At 38.2% G+C, this 25119-nt stretch overlaps 2 protein-coding genes across 8 annotated transcripts in view; both read right to left on the minus strand.

The window, feature by feature from the left end:
* Window positions 1–1143: 1143 nt before the first annotated feature.
* On the minus strand, window positions 1144–18150 carry LOC146323974 (dipeptidyl peptidase 9-like). 2 transcript variants are annotated; one of them, XM_084723154.1, is made up of 21 exons: window positions 17987–18144; window positions 15791–15881; window positions 14010–14254; window positions 12661–12773; window positions 11280–11453; window positions 9400–9568; window positions 9205–9315; window positions 8063–8191; window positions 6918–6979; window positions 6727–6827; window positions 5744–5921; window positions 5457–5616; window positions 5074–5153; window positions 4758–4928; window positions 4412–4547; window positions 4102–4247; window positions 3780–3926; window positions 3384–3536; window positions 2983–3125; window positions 2578–2689; window positions 1144–1885 (listed from the first exon to the last, which is right to left on the minus strand). In XM_084723154.1, exons 2-21 carry the CDS (start codon window positions 15844–15846, stop codon window positions 1793–1795), a joined length of 2679 nt encoding a protein of 892 aa, XP_084579280.1. In that variant the 5' UTR covers window positions 15847–15881; window positions 17987–18144; the 3' UTR covers window positions 1144–1792. The 2 variants fall into 2 exon arrangements, with proteins under 2 accessions (XP_084579280.1, XP_084579281.1); XM_084723155.1 differs by lacking the exon at window positions 15791–15881 and having other exon boundaries at window positions 17987–18150.
* Window positions 18151–19729: 1579 nt separating this feature from the next.
* The window catches only part of dazap1 (DAZ associated protein 1), a 40001-nt gene continuing 34611 nt past the window's right edge, over window positions 19730–25119 (minus strand). For 4 of the 6 annotated variants that reach the window (XM_084723162.1, XM_084723158.1, XM_084723159.1 and 1 more), the window contains exons 12-13: window positions 23546–23638; window positions 19730–20605 (exon numbers count right to left, since the gene is read on the minus strand). In XM_084723162.1, the coding sequence (XP_084579288.1) occupies window positions 20433–20605; window positions 23546–23638 (266 nt within the window). In that variant the 3' untranslated portion in view covers window positions 19730–20432. The remainder of the gene's footprint in view (window positions 20606–23545; window positions 23639–25119) is intronic. The other 2 variants (XM_084723161.1, XM_084723160.1) reach the window with 1 other exon arrangement.

Below are 25119 nucleotides of genomic sequence, written 5' to 3' on the forward strand. Positions count from 1 at the left end.
AAACTGGAAATGGCACAAAAAGAGAAATCTCCTCTGCACAGCAGGTCCACTTCTGTACTTTTTGCATTGCTGACATGTTGTGTTTGTGGTGCTACGAGCAGCATGTTAAATGTCAAATGTCATCCTTGTCACATTGTGAATTTTCTCCGCCATCACCATAATCTCATAAAGCTTCAGCCCCGTTTGTTCTGGATAAACAGCACCCTCTGCTTGTTTTGAGGATTAAAGCAATCCAACAGACTTCCATCCACTGCAAAATACAGCGTGAAGATTACAAGACCCCCTTTACATGTGGTATTAAAATGTCATCTGTATCTGGATACAAGTATGTAGATAAGGACAAATGGATGTTACTGCAATGTGTAAATGCATTGTGATCAAAATGTGACTGGATCTGCCGGACTACACCTGGATGTAGCCTGACTCATACTGTGTTTGGATCTTTAGGTAAGTATAAATGATCTGTTGGCCAGATGACCTCCGAGCATAAATCATCCCACAGAGACTTGCAACTGCACCTCTACCAGACACTACAGGATATATTGCCTTTTAAATTATGGCAAGCAGCACAAACTTTCCTGTTTTTTTCTTTCTTGTGAGTTGTATTGATGTATGAGTGTTTTCTTTACAGTTTACTTTGACGAGTAGAGAGGCTGGTTTCAGTCATTTTAAATATTTCCATGTGTGCAGTAATGTCACGGCAACAAACGTTGTGGGACATTTAAGCAGCAAAACTATAAACTGTGAACGAAAGTCTCCAGAGGGAACAGAATTAAATAATTAATGTTGTTGCTCTGCTTGTCTCTATCTCTGGGGAGATGCACCCATAACTTAATTTTTATGAACCTGGTCCGCCCAATCTGTGAGTTAACAGCAGTGCACATAATTATAAGTGCAGTTCGTATACAAACCGGATACAACATAAAATTGATGTATATTTTTAGCTAATTTAACATATGGCTTGTTCAAATTTAGATACAGAGCAAGAGAAGCCTGAAAGCCACACCTCTAACTACTGATTATATGACTATTCTGCGAAATGAAAGCACCAAAAGTTGTGTTCTTCAGCAGAATTGTGTAAAAAATGAAAGCAATATAGTTGAGAAATGAATGATATAGAGAAATAACTGTGTGATGTATCTGTGCAGTTGTTCTGCTGTTAACATGGCATATAATTTACTTAGTCGCAGAGTAGCATACATGCTGGTGCTGCAACACACCTGTACAAACTGACAAAATACTTTTACACAAAGAAAGTAATAACTTAATGTATTACAGGTGCTGAATTTATAAGAGGGGACAAATAATTAAGAATATGTTGCAGACAAGTGTTTCACAAAGGTTATAAAGATTCCCTTTACTCAACAACCCACAAAATCTTGATTTTTTTTTTAAGGAAGTCTGGAGCTGATTTGCTGCCACCTCAAATTCCTCACATACAGGTTTTGCTCTGGAGGATAGAAATCCCAGCTTGATGAGGATAACCAGAATGCATTAAAAACACCAGGTGTTAAAGGAGTTCAAGACTTCGCTCATGATGGCTTCATTTACGGTGATTATACTAAAACGTGAATAATGAGTCTTATCATGATTTTTCGATATTAAAATGCTTCTGCACCTTTAAGACTGACAAACATCTCTTGAGGTGTGATAAGGTTTGGCATAGATTGATTTTAACATATCGTAAAATCGAGTGAAAGAGAAAGTGACGCAATTAGAGGAAAGGGAAGGAGGAGACATGGTGACAAGGAAAGGAAGCGAGGAAGGGAAGGTCAGTGTGTAGAAAGCCTTATCAGAGATTCTGCTGAAGGAAGTGCAGCAGCGTAATCTCATAATGTTCTCCAGACTCTGGACATCGGATGCTGTGTCGTTCATTGGGATAAACCTGGAAAAACAGAGACGTATGTTAAACCATCATGGGATTAACTGAAATCTTACTTAAAACTACTTTTTGCATGCAGTATAGATGTGTTATTTTCTCAACACATGGAGCTATAGGGGCGCCCAGAGGAGGAGGCGCTTCTGAGGGTTCACTTGTGTGTACACTTACCAAAGAAACTAATTTGTCAGGATCAGCCATGTTTTTTGTTTAGTTTTGGTGTCAGGCACCTGGATTGCATGAGGCTAGAAGTTGGAAATTTCAGCTGGGTCTCAAATGCAGAAATAATTGAACATAGGAATAGCTGTCAGATACTTTTAATTCCCACTGTTTACATGTTTTATTTGATCAAAAAATGCATGCAGATGAACTATGTGTTGTTGATGATTTTCACAGATAATTATTATTATTATGTTTGTGGACAACAATAATCTCCAGGTTTGTAGATTTACTTTTCCAAAGCCGTTTTTTGATTAAAATGCTGAAAGAAACTGCAGAAGCTCCAAATCTTCCTCCCTGCTGCTGTCTTAGTTTCATACATTTTATTCAAATGTGCTTTGTAATATTCTGTGTAATATAACACTGATGATCTCACGATGAAGTTGTTCTTTATCATGCAAATGTTGTTGGAGTTTTGACCACTTCAGGCATGCATCAGTTATAAAAAATGATGACAGTCTACACTAAAGTCTGCCTACCTGTAGGCTGTATGGCTTCCCGGCCCGGATCAGTTGAGACACCAGGAAGTTGGTGTGGAAAAAGTGCACATTCTCATCTAGAAACCCGTGCAGGATCAGCAATCTGTTGGGCCTGCATTTAACAGAAACACAGATTTATTAGTTTCGCTACACAGTTTCTTATATAAACATTTCGGATTAATGTAACTGATACTAAAAAACACAGGAAAGAATGACCAGAATCAAAGTGTACATTTAAACCTCTACAATCTACAAACTTCTATCTAGATAAGAGGTAGATTAAACAAGGTATAGTAAGAAGTGGAGTATTAGACAGTATAGTGACCTTTTCTCTCAGTTATGTGGTACACATAGTAACATATTTTAAGTATAAATACTAAATACAAACAATACATGGGCTCTCACTCATTGGGGAGTTTGTCGACATGCAGGGCGACAGAGCACGCCTCATATCCCTTCTGATTTTTCTCAGGTGTGTCCAAATACCGCTCTGTGTAGCCCGTGTCATACGCCATCCACAAAGTCACTGGAGCTCCTGCGATGGCGACCTGAAAAGCAAACACAAGCAGTTTTTACCACTTCTGCTAAAAACTGATTTGGAAATGCAACTAAAAGACTGACTTTAGAGTCTAGTGTTTCATATTACCAGATTTATGAAGCAATTTGAGATTGTAAAAGTAAATAAGAATTACACAAAATAATCTGACAACTGTGATGGATAGCAGCACTTAAAAAATGGCTAAACTTAAGGGAATATTATCACTCCAGTTTAGCATAATAACAGGGTGAGCGTTAGTGGTTTTGACCTTGAAGATGTCCGGTTTGTGGATGAGGCCCATGAGGGACAGGAAGCCTCCATATGACCAGCCGTGGATGGCGACACGACTCAGGTCCACAAATTTGTACTTGTCAGCTACGTAATGCAAACCCTCCACCTGGTCCTCAATCTCCACCTGACCCTGATTGGAGGAGAACAATGAGGTAAAATCACCTGGCATGATCATCATTTCACTGTCACTTTACATACAATTACTTATTCAAGTTTACAAAAGTTTACAAAGTCCTAAATTACACTAACACAGCCATAAAAAACACATTTCACCAGTAAATTAATTAATTTTTTTCTATAAAGCGACATATCTTTATACCGTGTGTCACTTTCACTGTTATTTCCTGAAGCAGACAGATAAATTATAATTTACCATTTTGTCTTTCACAGCTCCTTCAAACTTGAGTCCTCGCTGACATGAGCCCCGCCCATCGATGACCAGCACAACGTAGCCCAGAGACGCCAGTGTGCTCAGCCGCAGGTACTTCACTCCTTTATAAGAGTTATTCACTAACTGGACCTGGAAGGACAGAAAATGTGTTTACAGAAATGTCATTTGGTCAAAAACGCTTAGACTAAAACTGTTAGTTACTTTGACATAATCAGAGTTTGATTAGCGCTGCAGTTATGTGTTCTGCTCAAGTGTCCCGAAGTTGCATGACATGAATCTCATGTAACAGTGGTGGAAATCAAACCTGTGGGCCGCCGTAGACGAAGATGACGGTGGGATGCTTCCTGCCAGGCACCAGATTGTTTGGTTTGTACAACATGCCATACAGCTCGAAGCCCGACTTCCCTGTGAAGCTGAAGATCTCTGGAGGAGTGTAGTCCAATGGGAAACCTGGACAAAAACCAGCAATGAATGTACTTTTAAAAAGTCTCAAGTTAATTATCTCAGTTTAATTCATTGTGTCATACATCATCTTTTAGCAATAACTCAAGAAAGAAACCTGTCACATTTTCATTTGTTAGAAACAAACTGTTAAAGCAGTTTAGTTTCAGTACCAGAAGACTCCATCATGCTTGCCCAGAACTGAGGCTCCTTGTGCAGCGGGTCACTCTCAGAGCCGACCAGCTTGTAGATGTGAACGCAGGGTGCTGTGGTCAAACTGCTGTAATGGCTGATGAACATGTCAAAGGTCTGTGTGGAAGAAAAGACAAGACTAGATATAATTAAACAGTATACCCAACTATTTATTTATCTGCTGAAATCTCTGAAAGACAACAAATACGAATATGGTTTGTTTTTGAAGTTAAATTATTATTACTCATGGGGGTTTTGAAAAGTGATGCAACTACTAATATTCTTCTTCTATAAATTTATCATATAATTGATTGTGTGTTGGGATACCTGGCTCACAGAGCAGCTGTGGGAGAAGCCAGATTTGGTGAGTCGGACGATTTCACCTGGCGACTCGTAGCTCACGACATAGAGGTGATGCTCCAGAGGAGAGTCTTTGGTTCCTTGAAAGTAAACCAGCTTTGATGCCTCGTCCACCCAAATCTGAGGACTGGACGAACGCTGCACAAACACCACAGAGCAAGAAAAACTGTTTGTATGTTTTGTTCAGACACAAAGTAGTAGTGCACAGATTCATGCAATGGCGTATTAGTGCTGCTCTGGATAGTTGCATGTCAGCAGACTTGAACAGATATGTGGGCTGTACCTTTGCTCCATGATTGGCCAGCACCTCCCACTCCCCGCTGGTTACTGTCACCTCCTCTTTGTACGGACACTTGAAATCATCTGGTGAGTAAGGAGAGAAGATAAGTGAATAAACTAACAGACCATTTCACCTAAACACAAGGAAACACTTAATACACTTAATTGATTTATCATCACTCAAGTCACTTTTGAAACCTCGCTATTTTATTTTACTATTTTATTGATTTCAGATGTGCTCCATTATCTGTTTATAATTGTATGTAAAGTGCTTTGTAACTTGTTTTGAAATAAAGGTATGTTTTGTTATTGTTATTCTCTGAGGATATTTTGTCTCACCTGGACTATGAATTTGTGACACCAGTCTGTGCTTATTGACAGTGTTACCTTCAGAGTGTGTGTATCCTTTGACCCAGTTGTAGCTGCCCCGCTGTAACTCTGTTGTGATCTTGTACAGGTGACAGAAACCTGTTTTTGATTCATTTACTGCTATGAAGGAGATCTCATCATCACTGGTTTGGGTTAATGGATGGAAGATGTCATGGACCTGAGAGAGAAACAGATGATCATTATGTTTTTTTTTCCCACTGAAAGCTGCACTTAACATCTTCTCATCTTATCGGCATGAATCGTAATGTGAGGCTGCAACAGACAGACGCAGTGTTGGGCCTCACATTGATCCAGACGTCGGTGGTCTCCTCGTAGATGATGAAGGGATGGATGGAGTCTCCAAGGGCCTCAAGGCTCTTTTGCCTGCTGGCCTCGTCCTCATGTGCAGGGATGAAGAGCGCTGGAGGCAGCAGAACCAGCTGGAGGCGCTGCTGCCGTCGTTCCATCAGGACCGCCCACGCACTGACGCACAGAGAAAGGAAGCACTATGACGGACATGAGCATGTGTAGCACACTGACTCTATACCTGCGTTTCGTTCTGCAGCCCTTGGTATAACTTAACAGCGTATGTCAAACAGAGGTCACCTGAAGAGCACAGGGTCAGGGACGAGCGGAGGACTGTGGTGAAATACACTCGCCTTTGCTCACTTTGAGCCCACAGCATCATGGATCAACCACCATTTGTAGGTTAACACTATACATCTTTTTACAAAACATCAGAAATACTTAAAGACTCACTTCAATGAGGTGAAAGTGTCTTCTGCAATTGATAATGACCTGCATCGGTTTCTGACTTAGAAATATCTGTGATCTGCATCATGATTATCAGAACTATTATTACTGCAGGTTTATAATATCTTGCAAAACAGCATTTTTTCCACATGTGAAATGTTGATTAATATGCACTGTCCCTGGTAAATAAATAAATAAATACTTAATTAAATAAATAACAAATTTTTTGCACTAAATACATGACAGCAATGCATTGTGGGTGACATACACCCAAGAGTGACCATCATTGTTGACTTGCTCCCTCATGCCTCTGAGGTTCAGAAGTTCACTTCAGTTTTTCAGACAAATGAGACGACATACATGACAGTGGGGATTGTGCTGAGGGGAAGTGAGCGAAGGTTGAACAACTAATGAAACGTAGCCTATGTTACTCAACTCTGGATTTTGGAGCCTTTGGAGTTGGGCAGAGTTTAAAGGTGGTTTTAAAACCAAAGGGTGTTGTGTTTTTTTAACCTTTCAGAGAAATAAAACTTACTATTGTCCATCTTTTGTCCAGCCGGCTCTGGTGATATATTCAGCATTAGGGAACATGCTGGTGAAGGGAACAGGTAAAACTTTTTCCTGTGTGCTGACAATCTGAAGGAGAAACAAGAAGCTGAAATTTGAACATCTCTCTGAAGAACTTTCTGGTAAACTAAAGTTTTATGGTGCTGAATAAGTACTCACTTTGCCCAGATTGTCTGTCCTGATTTCTGCTATTTTGAGAGTGATATCAGGATTCTTGCTGCCTGGAAACAAACAAAACTGAGTTACGCACCAAAATATATACACACATGAAACCTTTCTGAAGAAGTCTGGATAAACACTGTGAGCTGTTATAAATATCCTGTTGTATTCACTGAGCTACACAACAAACATGTACAGTTTAGAAGAATCCCTGTGGAGTTTTTGACCTCTAGCCAGCAACATCTAAAGCAGTTTTCTTGTAAGTGGGTGCTTGTTTTATTTGGGGCTAACGTGCCAAGACACCAAAGCACCAGCACAGGCAGGGACGAAGGAGAGGAGACTTCTAGCTAGTAAACACGGATATAAAGCTTTGCAAATATTATATGAGGAAGAAAATGCATTGAACACCTTTGTTAGACCTCAAAGATACACACATAAGCTTTGTTCAGATTGCAAGAAAATCTGATTTGTTTCTTGAATCACATCTTTAAGACAAATTGTCTACATTATTATTTGCAAGCGATCAGATTGGATTTGTGTGTCTGGACAACTCCAATTTATTTGCAAGGATTGCTGCGGTAACGTTGTAGGCATCACTAACTAGGTACACTGATGACACAGATTTCCAACACGGAAGCATGAGAAATGGAGATCTATCATCTCGCTCTCCAAACAGTCACACTGTCAAGAACTTCTCCATTACTGAGTTTGTCTGACACAACACAGGAGTTCTGCACCACGACTTGACAGCATCATTGTTTGGAGACTGAGATGACGCATACATTGTGATGCATCCAGACTGACATGCATCTGTAGAAATCAGACGTAATCAGATGTCAAACCTGCTTCAAATGTGGTTTACATCTCAGTTTTTGCTGTTCAGACTTTCAACAACAATCTAAATATACCATAAAAAACAAATTTGGGCTAGCAGTATGAACAGGTTACAGTGTTTTTGGTGAGTAACACTAAATATAAATATAACTTTTGTTTGATTAAAACCCCATAGTTCACCTTTAACTCAACTTTGCTGCTGCAAAGAGTTTTTTTTAATCACACAAACACATAAAAAAGAGTAAATAACAAATGCATCACATATTTTATAGTGTAAATTAAAAAAAAGTGTCTTTTTTTTGTGTGTGTACCTGCACGTGGGTATCTATAGACATCAGTTTTGCGCTCCTCCAAAGCTGGAGATGGAACATGAATGATCTCGACCTCGGACTCGTCCACCTCCTCATACAGAATCTGCAGAGTCTTACCACCATCTGATTCTGAACCAGAGAGAGAGAGACCAGTAAAACCAGTCAGGCAGAGAACATTTACAAATAACCACTGCAAGCAGGTGGGAACAAACTTCACAGGTGAACTCGTTATTATTACTATTATGACTGGTCCATCAAAGAACCCGTTTTGTCTTAATTTCACACCACTTGTAGAAAAGTCTCATATGAATGAATTCTTGTTTTTTAATGCATATAATAATCTACATTGAAAACTACTGACATTATGATGATAATGGTTATTGATAATATGCCTCTTCGCTAAGGCTTGTCACAATTATTAAATAATTGCCCGATTTCGATTATTTGAGCTGACAGCAATAAATCTGCATAAATGTTAGAATAATTTCCATTTCCATTCACCTGTATAAAAAGAGAAATGTCATATTTCCATCAGTATTCCCACGACGTTTTCCACCATTTGAGGTTTAACTGGCACTCTTTTTGTTTGAGGTTGACTTCTAAGATTCACACAATGGTAGTGGATAGAAATGCACATTACTTTGCATTTTCTTTTGCAGATTTTCTGTAAATTTGTTTAAAATTTGCATTACTTGGTGGTCATGTTTATCGCTGTTTGAATTTAATTATTTAATATTATTTATTTATTATTATTATCTAATCTCTTATTAATTTTATTATTATTAGAATAGAACCTGTTTCAAATTATTGGTACCTCTCATCAGTTTTTTTTTATATTTTAGTAATAACATTTGTATATTTAAGTTATTATTTATGTTCTATCTGCCCTGTGCAATTTTTGTTTATAAAACCAAAAAGGCCCATGTACAGACATAAAATGTCAATAAAAAAGTTGATCACAAAAAAAAAACCAAAAAGGCAAACAGAGATGTAACAGGTTTATATAGTAATAGTGGCCTAAATTTAACATAAAAAGATAATTAAACTGTTAACACAATTATTTGTATGATAATTCATCGGCAACTAAAATGTCATGATTGTGACAGCCCTAATCACAATTTATATCTCCATTACTCACTCACCCTCACGAGCAGCAGGTGACCACCAATATCCAGTGAAGCGGTCAAATTCCTCCTGTGTAACAAAAGTGGCCACACCAGCAGATTTGGGGTCCTCCTTTGGGTTATCAATACCTGAAATTAATGCAGAGAAAAATAAATACACTAATAAAAAAGTCCAAGCACCAGGTAAGAACATGTGACCATCTCAGTCCGGACCTTTGTGGCAGAAGGTGAGCCTCCTCTCTTCACCCGTCTCAATGCTGGTCACCCAAATGTCGTTGTTGTTGATGAAGCCGATAAAGTTGGAGTTCCCGGGGCAGATTTTGGGGTCCATGCGTGTACCCGAACTCTGAGTCTTAATCTCTACAGGCTTAACAGGAGACGTCTGAACAAACACAGAGAGAAAGTGGAGAAAATCTGAAGTCACAGCTACTGCAGTTCCCCACTTTGTCATCAACAATAAGTGAAAATATAAAACACATGAAGATTATTTTTATTTTCTATTCTGAGTTGGACCATGAAGGGATTTTTGAGACCAATACTGATGTTTCAAAAAGCCTGATAACACATCAGGTTAGTATTTGGTTTTCAACATAACACAGCTGTTAAGTAAAAACTTACATCTCTGAATCAGTGATTTTTATTTTTTTTAAATAAACTAAAGCATCATTCATTTTTATTTAGTTAGTTTTTTTAGTTAGCAGGCACTGCTGGACATTGCTAGACTATTTTTTATTTATTTATTTATTTTTTATATGTTTTTTTTTCACTTTTATAATGTGAGTTCCTTGTTAACTCCTGATTCATTGTACAGGGAAACGTGTGCATATGACAATACACACTGTGACTTTGATACATGAGTTTTACAGTCTTTTTTGATAGAGATACCCTATTTTTTGTTATCAAAGAATAATGAAGAGGGCTGAAATGATCAGTCGAGAAAACAGAAAATTTACCAGCAACAATTTCTGATGATTAATCAATTTTACAAGTAATTTTTTCCCATCTCCATCAAAGTGAGCAAACATAACATACAATTATTTTATTGAATTTTCGGGTAATGTATTTCAGACAACTGTCACTTTTTATATCCTTAAGACCCTTTATTTTTGCAGACCGTTTAACCAAACTCCATTCTAAAAGCATGTATTTTATGGAAATACCTTATTTTTTCACAGTAAAAACTTCCACCATCACCAACAATCTTTTCGGATTCACTTTGATCAACAGACACAGCTGGCAGACATGTCATTTACTCAGTAACATCATTAACTAACCTGTCATGAAGTGTTTGCCACTGACACACATGTTGACTGGCTGTTTTTACAGTGCTTGTATTCACCCAAAAGGAGTTGTGATTGTGGGACGTGATTTATGGCTACTCTCATCCTGTCACAAAATGACATAGTGCTTAAATACAGACCATAATTGCAAGATAGTTCACAGCTTTGTTTGAGGTGTGTCTATAGTCACATTCAATTGTTCAGTTATTCAAAATCCTCAACTATCCAAATATACTGCATCTATAAACCTCTTAATACCAATAAATAGGGGCAAAAATAAAGATAAATAAATGTACTAATAAATAAAATAGCAGGGAAAAAAAGAAAATAATAAAACAAAATTAAATAAAATACATTTCCAAATCAGTGGTACATATACACAAGACACAGCCAGTCTGCAGTGTGGAAACATAGATCCTATACTTTGAATTCATCCATGCACTGTGACTTTATGATTGCTATGTCTTGAGAAAGGTCCTGATTTTAGTAATTCAATGCAGAGGTGATAAGTGTGTGCAGGAACTGACTTTTTTTCTTTGACATGGAATTCTTAGGGGCTTTGACTCCAAGCAAGTGCTATGCATGTTGCCTTCTAGTCATCTTAGAAAAGCAGAGTACAGCCAGTTTTCAAAGGTTTAAATGTAATATTTTTTTTACAGAGGAACTCAATAGAGGCTTATAAGAGAGCCAGAAACCTCCCCCTCTGGCCAAGGAGTTGTTGAGGCTTTGGCCTATTCAGCCAACTTATCAACCCCTGCAGGTCTATAACAGTCATTGGCAATGAAAGTCTTACTTAACTGTCCTTTAACTCACAATGAAGGTGTTGTTTCCACCATCACGGCAGTAGTACAGGCTGCTGTTGGCCTGGAACAGGATGAGGCCACTGGGACGGTGGTAATCATAGGAGGTGATGCCAGATACCCCCAAACGTTTCCTCTCCCGCAGCAGCTCCTCCTCCCGCGAGAAGCCCCCGTGGTGAGGGCTGGCCTGAGGTCAGGGGTGACAGGAGGACACACAACGTGACAATGCTGGTCGAGCAAGGTCAATGTCAAAAAGAGTTTGTTCAGGGCATGGAAAACAAACACATGGTAAGAAAACATTAACATGCTAAATTAAAGAGAGAATCACCATGTACCAATAAACAGAACCTCTTCTGTCACCTCAGCAGGAACAAATTCTCTGTTGCTGCTGGAATCAGTATAAGCCAGCATAAGAGAGCAATGAGCATCAGTCCCATGGTCTGTTATGATATGTTCTTGTGGCCTAAAGTGGTCCAGGTTATTTTGGCCTTAAATGGATCATACAGATTATTTGAAGTAGGGTTGTATGAGATCCTTATTGATAGTTAATGTATCATGTTACGCCCCCAGTTTTGGAGAAGGAGAGAGGAGTAGCAGCGTGGAAACTAAGCACTTAACTGGTGTGGACGGGGTCAACAGCAAAATGTATTTCAGTCACTTACAGTCCTACCTAAAAACATGAATATTGGTTTAAGTGTACACTACAATATTTTCACGCTTTACCTTGTCGTCAGACAGATTTTAGACCATGGGTCTCCATGGGTGAAATCAAAGATTTTACTTCCCAAAAGACAGGATTTGCTGGTCTATTGCTGCCTAGATCTGCAAGTTTGTTTGTGCTATTGTGTGATTTTGATGTTTTAAAAGTACAGTTCAGGGGTGGCTGTTTAGCTCAGTTGGTGGAGCGTCCGCCCCATGTATGGAGGCTGTCGGTCCTCTGCAGAGGCCGCTAGTTTGACTCCCGCCTGCGGCCGTTTGCTGCGTGTCATCCCCTCTCTCTTCACCCCCCTTTCCTGTCTACTCTTCAGTTGTACTATCAAATAAAGGCAAGAAAAGCCCAAAAACATAACTTTAAGGGGGGAGTACAGTTCAGATTCACTGAAGTCACACAATAATACAAACAAACTAACAGATCGAGGCAGCAGCAGATTTTTTACGAAACTAAAATATCTTTTGTTGCGGACCCTGTGCACAGCAGTACATTTCTTGCTGGTGCATGAAAGCTAAGAAACTGGGGGTGGGTTGACCGCTATCTGCTATAGTTCATACACTGATTATGGATCACCATCATCTTCTAAACAATTAAATACTCTTTCAAATATCTGATTCGGATAAGCTCAATAACATTAAAATGTCAGAGAGAGAGGAGGAAGAGGACTAAAAATTCTCCTCACCTGAAAGTGATCCAGCATCTGTTTCCATGACAAAACCAGCAGAGCATCTTTGCGGATCTTCTTGGGAATGTCTGAGTAGAGTAATGAATTTTCCCTGCTGGCGTAAGGCATTCCTGTAAGAACAGAGAGCACAGATCAAGTCAATCAAACGTCCTGTTTTCCTGAGAAATCTGATCAATGCTCATCTGCATGTACAGTGCCAACAAGCTCAGACTCTGGTCTATCTTCTGCTGCACTACATAGAAAAACTGGTTTTGCTTTCTTCTCTTCCTGTATGATGGCTGAACGCTGGTGCAAAAAGACAGGTTTAGAAAAAAAACAACTTTTTTTTCACTGATACCAAAACCACTTAACACAGATGTTTTTAGAAAAGTGAAACATGTTCTACAATCGTATGCTACAGTTTTCTGTCAGTGAAGTCCAGCTTGTTCTCCAGATGTAAGAAAACAAGTGTTTTGGTACAGACCCCAACAAATCTCACATCATCATGATTTTGATTTTGTTTATTTAAGTGGAAATGAAAATATATAGTCATTTTAAAAGTGGGAAGTGGGAAAGGCTGCTTTAGGTGGCTAAACTACATTTTGCTGCTGACACTTCCACAGCAGGTCATTGCTCAGTTTCCCAAATTAGTACTCCTGCTGCTTTTCTAACCCGGGGTCGTTGCTGACTGACATCTACTGTGGGTAATACACTGACTGTGGAAAATATCTCATACAACCACACTTCAAAAAAACCAAACTATTCCTTTAAGGGAGCATTTTCAAGCAGTCAACAAGTGTTGCCATCCTGGGATGACTGTTTGTATAGTCAACAACTGAGCTACCATGGGTACAGGTCTTACAGACTCTGTGGTGCATATTACACCACTTAACACGGCTCTGGAAATGATATCACCCACTAAATCAAGCCGCTTGAGACACGGCAGCAAAGAACAGCAAGCATTTTGCAGAAATTCTCTGCACTACAGCTGCAACAGAAAAAAAGCAGAAAGGCAGCCACAAAGCAAAATGGTGTTTATGGTTTAGTTTCATGTTTTCTTCAGCACACAGTGACTAGATCCACTGCAGCCCTTTGGAAATGAAATGAGCTTGAAAACAGTTGCAGGCTGGCAACTGTGACTCACCAGCTGTATCCACAGATAATTCACAGAGCCATGCTACCATTCAAAATGACTGAATCTGCAGGCCAACAAGTCAGTGTCTGCTAAAAGCACCTCATCTGTGCTTGGTTTTATTCATTTTTTGACATTTACTGTAAGAAAATTGCATTATTTGGCACTCAGCATATTTTAATTTCAGACCCTGTTTTGAAAATGAGTAAATTACTGAACAACTGTGACAGCTCACCCAGGTAGTAGATGCGGTGGGAGTGCGGACTGGCCTCGTCCTTCTGGATGAACTGGAAGTCATGTGGTGCCTTGCTGATAACCACACCTGTGTTCTTGCGGCTATTGTGGATGATGTTCCGCAGGCCGTCCCATGTATGCTTCTCCACCTGGAACTGGGTGGGATTCACATCCTCCATCTCCACCACCTCTGTGCTGTCCGAGAGCTCGTCCACCCCCATCATACCTGCCAGTGCCTCTCTGACGCTGTGGACCATGACACAGACCGATCAGCTCAGACACGTCTACAGTAAATCACAATGGCAAAGTAACGGCCAAATATGTGTACATGTTTAATTGAGGGTGGTTTAATTTACGTTTACATTAAAAACTGCTTAGTTGATCTTCTAATGATTTAATCTAGATGTCAAACAAAGCAGGAAAGCAACAGCTGATGATGACAACTAATGATAATTAATTCCCATCATCCTCAGCTTTACTTTGTGCTGATTTGCTAATGTTAGCAGGCAAACATGCTAAACTAGGATGGTTAAAATGACAGTAATTACCTGCTACTCATCAGTATGTTAGCATGCTACCTTTAGCAATGAACTCAATGCAATGCTGTGCCCAAGTACAGCCTCACAACACGTGGGAAGTTAAAACAATATTATAAAACTAGATTGCGGTGTGAATGCTGGGTGTTGAAAAGGTAACGCTAACCTCCATTAATGGCTTTAAAAGTTGAATAATATCAATAATGTATGAAAGATGTGGAACATTTTAAGGTTTGAATGGAGTTTCTGGGTTAAAGTATGAATGAGTAGATAAAAGTTAAAAAGATGATAATGGGAAAAAGGTGAAGAATGACAAATATAAACTGGGAGCTAAACTGCATTTCTGGCTTTTGTTAGTATAAAAAATCAGTTGAAGAAGTATGAATACTGGTACAAGTGATAAAAGGTTGCTTTGCTGTATATAGGATTTAAAAATCAATAAGTCAACATGTGAAAGATGTGTAACATTTTACGGTTTGAAGGCATCTGATAGTATTTCTGGGCAATATAAAGATATTATATCAATACTGTGATATGAGACTAGACGTCGTCTTAGATTTTGTATATCCTTATTTTATAATATTGCATAAGTGTTGTCATTTCCTGGTTTTGAATACTGCATTACAGTAAAGTGATATAGATTTCTGAACTTATCAGGTTGTGGACATGTATTTGATTTTGTCCATGTATCAGCCCAGCTCTACTTACGTAACGTGTATATCAAAATATTAACTGTATATTGCGACATAGCCTAAAAGTATTGACATATTAATTTTAAGCCATAATGACTAGCCCTATCTGAAAGTATGAATGAGTAGATATGAGTTGTTTAAGTGTAGAAAGGAGTATGAATGGTTGAAAAAGAGGGACAGCAATGTTGGATGCTGGCATGAATTTTTATGAAGAGCAGCTGAAAGAGTATGAATAATAGTGGGCATAATATAAAATGAGATAAAAAAAAATAAACAAACAGGACAGAAAATAATTAGAACTAGAGTCAAACAAACAGATGACATTAATACAAAGCTTTTTAAGAAAGACTTTAGTTAGCATACCAACTACCATATTTCAATAATACATTTATCAAAATGTCAAGAGACATATTTGACCTTCAGATCACATTCTAACATATAAAATCCATCTTTCTTGCATCAGACACTAAGAAAAAAATTAATTTAATCAAAATGAATGAAAATTAGAACCAAATAAATGATTTAGACAGCTGTGAGGGGAAAATGTCCTGTACCTGTCTTGGCCGTCTTCTGTTTTGTCTTCAATTTTCAGCCTCTTTACTCTGTGCATTAACCGTTCAACAACCCTGCACCAGACCTGACACCCTGTGGGAAACCAGGTAGACACATGAAAACTGAACAGGTTTGTTTAACAAACTTCAGAGTGTTTACATGGCAGCACCTGGTCTAACTGACAATCAAATCATTTAAACAACAGAACTTAATCTGTGAAAACCTAGACCATGGCCTAAACTAAGCTCACACAGTATCAACAGTTAAACTGTTACTGAGGTGACGGCCCCATTCAGGGCAGGCGTCTCTGCGCTGCTTCATCGAGGAGCTCCTGCTCTTCAGCCTAGAAGCCTCCTCACTTCCAACTGTGCATTTCTGATATGGAGTCTCACTAAATGTGTCAGCTGCATGACGCTGCGGACACTTCAACGTCTGTGTCATAACTGTGGCAAATGTTACACAGTTACTCCACATTTTACTGTAGCCTGTATACTGTAGCCTGCTCTGCTGCCTGGGGCCTAAGTGAAGTGCAAATTCTACAGAAGTTCATTCCCAGAAAACACTGCAGCAGCTCCCTTCACCCATTCATTTTATCCAACCAGTCCGAGCAACAAATATCACTCTGCTGGAAATTTCAGCTGATGAGAGTGGAATACGATGCAGGCAAACATTAGTAAAACCAGGCCTGAAAGTATTTTTTTTAACATTCACTCATTCACTCACTCATTCATTCACTCACTCATTCATTCCCCCCACATACAACATTACCAACTCCAAGCTCCAGATAAATCTATTAAAGTTGACTTTAAGTTTGTTATTTTTTGTCAAATGACTGAACCATGTTTACCACAGATTTTTAGTGAATATAAATCTATCTATCACCTCATTATAACCACACCAAAACAACACTTTTCCCTTACAAACTTGTAAGGCTGACAAAAGTATTGCTGTATCAATACTTGTTTAATACATTACAACATCTGTTAATTATAGTATTGACATTACCGAAGTTATTTAAAAAAAACAACAACATCTAAGTGCTCACTGAAGGTCTCAGTTCAGTCCAGGCTTTACTGTCCTGCCTGAAATCTGACTTGAAGCAAAACCAGACAGTGTTCAGTAAGACGTATTAAGTATCACTGACTATCATTGAGCATCATTTCTTATTAGAGCTGCAACAATTAATGAATTAGTAAATCAACCACCATTTTGCTACAGATTTTCGAGGGTGGAGTATTTATTTATATATTTTTTTTAAGAAAAGTAAAAATTCTCTGATTCCAGTTTCTTAAACGTGAATATTTCTGGTTTCTTTACTGCCCTATGACAGTAAACTGAATACCTTTGGGTTGGGACAAAACAAGAGATTTGAGGACGTCATCTTTACTTTGTGGAATATTTTCTGACATTTTATAGACAAAGAACTATTTCTCGATTCATTGATTAAATTATCACCGGAAAATTGTCGTTACTATCAGCCCTATTTTTTATGTTAGTATTAAAATCGAAATTTAAATTTCTGTCATTGTGACAATTCTATACACATCATGCCTTGAATTGAACATTGCTTTTTACAAGTTGTTACCATACAATTTGTCAAGGCAACTATGGTAAGGTGCCTAGTTTCTGTTCCCATCTGTTCTAACTTGCAGACTCAAAGTGTACATTTGGCTGGTTCTGGTCTAAAGTTATTGTTACTTGGTCTCCTCTTGATATATGACTGAAACTTTCATGGACAAGCCTTAATATGGGATATTTTATCATCAAATTTGACACCGCACCTAAATAAGAAGCGGAGAATACGTAGTATTTTTAAACCACATATCTTTGGCATCATCCTCTTAAATTGAATATTCTGTATGTTTTGTAGCGTCCACGTAAAATCAATGTTGTGTCACAGACAACAAAAGTAGTTTTGGTTTCTTTTTGACACATCAGCTCATGAAGCTCAAAAGGTCCAGAAACGGACAGCTTCACACCCCACAGACAACACCTGACTGAGTGTGTCCAGCCCATTAAACTTGACAAACCTTCGTGATAGATAATTAAATCCCTCTTTCCATACTACACGCTGCTTGGCACTAGCTGGTTAGCCGCCCATTAAGCAGGAACTGGCTACTCGTTAGCTAACGTACCATAACAGTACTTTTACACAGGAACACACCAAAGCAGCGAACAGTCATTCATTTTTAACTTACACTTTCTGCCCGAAAACCATGAAAGATTTCCTTCCTTTGTCGAAGAAATGCCTGTATTGAAAACAGCAGTCAGGTTCTGAATAAATTACAAAAGTCAACTACTTTCCAGGTAGCTTAATGCTAATAAGGTAACAACGCGGAAATAGCTTGTGGTATCAAACGGTCGTGTCTAGAAGGGAACCCCAGACCCGTGATAGATCTCGCGTGAGTAATCATTTAACCCAAATCCTGATCTTTCCCTATCCTTAACCAAGTATTTTTTTGGCCCCAAACCGGAGCAGGTTTTAATCGAAATGTTGTCATTTTATAAAACATAATTACTCTGTGCAAAGTGCACAGTGAATGCCTAAATCGTACAACTCTCGCGAGAGTTTGAAAAACTAAGGTTCCAATCTAGACGGGACCGAATCAAACGCACCAAAGATTACAACCTTTGACCCGGTTATGATCCATCAACTTCTGCCAATTTGTTTGCGGCAACATCTTTTCTTTTCAGTTTGTCACTTTTGTTCCCAGCCTAAAAATCTCTCTTGCTATTCTGTGGAAGAAACCCCAGTAACATCTCTGGACTTTTCTTTAAATTTCTTAAAAAATATATGAACATGGGTGGGATTTCAGTTTGTCTAAACCTTAGTTTAAACTCAGAAAATGAACCTGTGACTTCTCTCTTTGCTTTAAACTTGTTAGGGCTGGGCAATATATAATTGTTATAGCAATATCGAGAATGAAACTAGATATTATTGTAGATTTTGGATATTGTTATATTGTGATATCATATAATTGTTTTCTTGGTTTTAAAGGCTGTATTACAAAATGCTGTAATACTTTTTTTTAATTTAACAGTTCTCTTGTATTATTTGCTATTACCAACTCAATCATTATAACCACATTAATGATGAACAAAAATCTCATTGTGTTCATTTGAATGCAACAATAGTTATCCAGACAATATTGTTTTTAATGAACAGATCAAGAGGTATTTAATCAAAAATATTGATTTGATTTTGTCCCTCTCACCCAGCCCTACGTTCAACTAGTTATTATTTTTATTATCAGTTAATATTAGTTTGATATCTATTTTCTTTTAATCATTTGTCATAAAATATTTAACAAATAATAATAATAAAAAAACTTGTTTCATTTGATAAACAGTCCAGACTTCAACAAAATCTAATTTACTATATTAAATGGAGAAAAGCAGCATATCTTTACATTGTAAATGTTGGCACTATTGATTTTGTTTTGTAATGTTTTTCAGAAGAAAAAGCTGATTAATTTTCTACCAGTCTGCTAATGGATTAATCACCTAATTATTTCAGATCTACTATGCAGGTCTTCCACCGAAACATCAGAAACTAGAAGGGCACTCAGAGATCACGCTCCTCCGGCAAAGTATTTTGTTTCTACAGTGATGTTTGAGATAACTGTTGTTTTTGATGGTTTTTTTCAGAGCACATCATCCACTACAATTACAACAGTTTTGCACATGCGTGATGAATTCAGCTCACGTTGTCATAGATAAGTAAAAAATAATTACTATCTGCCCTGTGATTCGGATCTGCTCCAAAATGTAATGTGGTCTTTCTTGGTCCATGTACCTGTCATGTTTTTCATGAAAACTGGGACTAGTTCTTCTGTAAATCTTCCTGACTGACAGACAAAAACAGCACAAAAAACATAACTTCTTTGTTGGAGGTAAGAAATACATCCACAACCAAATACAAATATCTTGGACAAGCACTGTATCCTTAAAACATTTATTTTTGTAATAATTTGTCCTTTTTTTCTTTTTGCGTAAGTGCAAAAAATGCACCCAAAAGAGCCACCTGAGGGAAGTCTACATCTTTAAATAAAAAAACAAGCAAAGTGTACATTTATAGTACAAAATTCTCTTTTTAAAAAATTGCACAGTTTGTGTATAATATATATATATTCATAATCTCCATTTTAAACAAACTTTAAAGGCTCAGAAAGTAAACAAAATTCACCAAATGAAAAATAAAAACACTTTTTTCCCTAGAATTTAAAGCTGAGGAAACTTGAGACCCTGTTTTCATTTGTGTCCACCATAAATATACATATTTATATGCAAGTCTCTTTACATATAGTCTCTGTGCTAGTGTTTGACCAGACAATCAAAATTATTGCAAAGTAGTTTAGTTCTACTATAAAACATGGGGTAGGGGGGTGGGGGATAAAAGCTTCTTTCTGCTGAATGTTCCTTAAGTTATGCAAAAAAAACCTGGGTTTCTTTACACCCCATTTGAATTGACTGGAATCCCTGCTTTCACAAAGGTTTCTGCTTCACAAACTGTGTGCATTTAACATTCCCACAGAACAATCCAGAACTCCAGTTATGCTTTTTAGCGAGAACACACATTTCCCTGACTTCTTTTTTTGTTTTTGTTTTTGAACTTTACACAGCAGCCCTGCCCAGAGGTGGTGGTCAGCGTCGATACGGGTGGAAGCCCTGTACGTTGTGGTTCTGCCCTCTGCCGAACGCACTGGCTGCAGGCTGGGGGGCGGCGGCGGGCTGTGCTGTTGGGGCCCCGTACGAGGCTGTTGGCTGGCTGGGGTCTGCGAAGCTGTGGCCAAAGGCGGTCAGGTCCTGCCCGTACCCTGAGGAGGGTGAGAGAGAGGGGAGAGCAGGACAGAGACGAGAGGATTTTAATATTCAACTCACCATATGGTGATCTAGGAGAAGCTTTACTGCTTTAAAGTAAAATGATTTAATATTTTCACAGTTTTAAGGTTGAGAAAAAATCCACCCCTTATCTTTACTAGTTTTGGTAAAATGTTACAATTCTTCTTCTTCTTCTTCTTGTTAAAATTTGACCATTTTGTCCCAGGATCTACTAAATAATTATAAGTGGGAATGACCAGCAGACCAGCAATACAATATTATGATGATATTTAGGTCACAATACAGTATTATTGCAATTTTTAATAATTTGCAATATGTTGAGTATTGAAATAAGACTTCTCATTGCTATCATTTATACTGCAGCGAAATGGGATTGTCAAGCAGACAGACTGACCCATAGACATGGTATGAAGATGCTGCACTGACCGCTTACTGTATGCTCACATCAAAACAGCCAAACACGACCGGCTACATTGTCACCAAGCACTGAGAAAAGTTGAGGCCAACTCTGATTTGTAGTTTGTCACACCCAAGTGTCGTACATCAGTTTCTGGCTTCATGTTGCCAGCTTTCATTGACAGTGATTTGTAGCCTGATGCTGTGTGGCCGGTAGTCTGAACATACCATTAGGCCCATTGCTGCAATACATCAGTGTCACTGCCATATTGGTCTGGTCAAGACTTGGCCTGTGAACAAATACAAGTAAACAGGGCAGCTATGGTTTTTATGGATAAAAAGAACGGTTACGGTTCTCAACTACATTTGAATGACTCGTTATATTCAAGGTTCTAACATCTATATGGAGTAGAAAAAAAGTTTCTTTTTTCTAACTTACTTGATGTTGATCATGAATCCTTGAACAAAAAATGTACTAAGTGAAACTGATTGAGAAAGATGTTATGGCGCTTTTTATCCAGAAAAACCAATATGTCGGCAAAACTGACGAACAATCCAAAGGCCAATGCTGTGTCTACATGCATGTATGTCTATGCTCTGCCCAACTAATCCCACTGATTGTGACCTGTCCTGACCTCCCCTGTACTGAAAAGGAAATCATTTTTATTATTCTAGTACCAAAAAGTTTAATTTGTATTTGCAATACTACTAATTTATAAAATGAAAGAGTGACACGCAGCGTCCGTGTATCAATACCATTTTGCTACACAAAATACAGCAATACTAAGCTGTACTGATTTTCTCTCCACCTGTTTATAAATTGCCTTTAACACCCATAAATTTTCTTCCTGATATCTGGTCAAGGCTGACATTTTCTCAGGAATCTTGTGGGATGGAAGTCAATTTCACTATTCATCACTGGACGGTGGTGGGACAGAAAAAGAAAAGTCAATGGGAACTGGGGATCATCATAACAATAGGTCTGTTTTGTTATATACGACAAATATGAATAAACGATTAACTAATAAACTATTTTCTTTATTTTTAATATAAAGCTATACATTCTGTTGTCTTCTTTATTTTTCTTTATTCTCTTCCATCTGCTCTGGTGGCTGGTTGCAGCCATGGGACCAGTGCATGACATGAGTGGACTGGGGATTCATGGGAATGGGATGAAACAGGAGTCATTCTTCCAGGATTGGGATGAGATGGGAATTTTTCTTTCACTCTGTCATAGGAGTAGAATGGAACAGGAATGAAAATCCACTCCTGTGTCACTCTCTACAGTAGAATAGATTTTTAGACTAATTTTTAGTTTTAAGGTTTCATGGTGGATTTTTCCTCAATTAATGAATTCCTTCAAAGAGCCCTTTCAGTGTTGAGAATAACTGTATAATAATGTCGAGAGACAAAAATGACAATTTACGGTGAATTTAATTTAATTATCATTTAAATGGGCTTCATTAAGGAAAACAGTCTCCAGATTCTCCTGATGATCAGTGCAACACGCACAGTGCTTTTCTATTCAGGCAGTGGATGGCACCATCTCCCTGCAAACAGACGAGGGAACCAAAGTAACATCCAGGGATGGAAACTAATCTGCCTGAAAAACATGGCTGCTGCAACCCAAAATTCAGCAGCCACCGTCCAAGCCAAAGGGCCTTTACGGTTGAAATAAGTGAGTGGTCTGCTAAATGGCTGGTAGAAAATGAAAACCAGTTGCAGCTAAATCTTTCCAGCATCTTGCTGGTGACTGACTATTTTCCTGTTGTGGTAAAATCCAGTTAATTTCCACATGTCACCAGTAAGTGCTGGAGTAGGGATTCTTATAAATAACTGGAATGGAAAGACAAGAGATAGAAAGACAGAAAGAAAGAAAAAAGGGGGAAGTCAGAAGTACAAAATATTTCTTCTGTGGGGCTCCATGAACAGAACAAAAATAACAAATCTGAAGAACAGGGAGCTGTCCCAACAGGACCCCCTGACAGAAGAATCAGAGAGAAATTGGAAATTTACTGGCATGGTGTCCTTAAATCTTCTTTCCTTTCTCACCCCTTTAGCTATAATGTAGAGACAGTACATGGGGAAAAAACAACGGGTGAATGGACTGCTGATGCATAGAGACAACTGAACCATGAACAAATCTTCTGACAATTAGATCATCCTTTTATAATCAGCAAAGCAATGCGGACAGAGAGAGTGGACAAAAAGGAGGACATGGTTAATCTTGGTATAGTAAAGCCACGGCCGCTGAGAGAGATGACATGCTTAAGGCTCCGAATGTCAAATTTCAATGTAAATTTCTTTCAAATCCACTCAGCTGTGAGACTATCAGTTGGTGGCCGTCTTTACTATACAAGAGTACACACAGTAATTTGTATGTACATGCAAAATGTACATGCAAAATACGAAACAAAGCAAAAGAAAAGGAGAAAAGAACCAGGTTGCAGCTCTATAAACACTACAGTACTGAACAAATGCTACGTTTTGTGGTTGGAGAAGACGATGCTGGCACCTACCTGCACTATATCCTCCCTGCTCATCCTGACCATAACTGTGAGAAGGACGCGTTGGTCCGTAGGCAGAGGGGTCCTGAGGGTAGTTACCCAAGCCTATCAGGGAGATGAGGAGACCAGGTTGACTGAACCCAGATACTGCTGGCCAACTACGTTACATAGTTCCCCCCTTACTGAGCTAACAGAGCTGTACATTTATACTCAGTTACTGCGTCTGCACTATGCTCGGAGAGGCATCGCTGCTCAGCTTCATCTGGAAGTCAAAACAAAATGGAGTGTGAGTGTGTGAGCTATCTGCTAGCACGCCTGACTTTTTAAATCATGCCAGCCTGGTCTCATGAAATTTTGTGAAATGTGCAAAATATGCTGCCAAGATGTGAGAAATATGTTTTCCTACCAATATTAGGAGGAAGAAGTAACAAGAAACAGGAACTACAACAATCATACCAGTAGTTTTGCATGTTGTAGCCCATAAAATACAACTTTTGTATATATCACATTGTTGCCAGACACTTTCCAAAGAAGGCCATGAGTTTCTATTTTGATTTCACATCTTCCTGGCCACCACTAGTTTCCATTTGTTTAGATTGATGTGACAAACACCTTCAAACTGACTTAAAACCTGATTTATCTTTCAGTCACAATTAGTTATTGTTCTTGGGTTGTAAGCATCGATTATTTTCAAAACTTTAAGTGCGACACTGGTTCTTGGGAAGTACTAAGAGAACTGTTCTTGCTAGGTCATTCAAGGACATTTCAACATCCCTGAGTTGCCAAAAAGCCTTTCTATCAGCTGTGTTGTTAAAAAAAATTAACCCAATAAATTCAACATGGACATGACTCAGTTCCTTGCATTAAAATAATTAGTTCTTCAGAAATGGATTGTCAAGTGTCACATGTCACACACAAAAAGTTAAAAAAAACCCATTACAATAACTAACCTATCAATCAAATTTAACAGTGTATTGTCACAGGCATATCTAATTTACGCTCCCTTGCACAAATATAAGACAAGGAAAAAACATCTTAGAAAGGGTAAACTTAAATGTACAGCCTTTAGTGTGGTTTGCAAAAATTCAAAGGTGTGGAATGAGAGTGATGATATTATAAAAATATCATTACTTGTTTCTGTTTTTAAAAAGAGCTCAAGACAGCAGTTACTATTAAAATATGTCAGAGCTTGAATATCCAAAAAGAGCTGTGGACTTCTAAAGTAGTTATTCTTCTCTGGATTCCAGTTAAACTAAACTGTTATTTCCACCTGCCCTATGTCTCTCTATATTGTATCTTACCTATTTAGCCAATGTTTAGACTGATGAAAAAATGTCTTTGAACCATTAAGGAGTGTTTTAGGTTAGGGTTAAGATTAGGCTTTTGCCTCTGATTGTGTCTTTGGCTAGACTCATGCGATTTGTAGGTTGTAATTGTTTGTTACTGAATAATAAATACAATTTTTTAAATAAAATAAATCTAGATGTGTTATAAACACATTTTTAATATTTGCAGTACCTGGGGCTCTATTTTTTTTTAGCTTACCAGGGTGTCCTGTCTTCAATATGTCTTACATGGCTGTGCTT

The sequence above is a fragment of the Lutjanus erythropterus genome, chromosome 7, assembly GCF_056507025.1.
Source record: "Lutjanus erythropterus isolate fLutEry1 chromosome 7, fLutEry1.hap2, whole genome shotgun sequence".
Classification (NCBI taxonomy): domain Eukaryota; kingdom Metazoa; phylum Chordata; class Actinopteri; order Lutjaniformes; family Lutjanidae; genus Lutjanus; species Lutjanus erythropterus.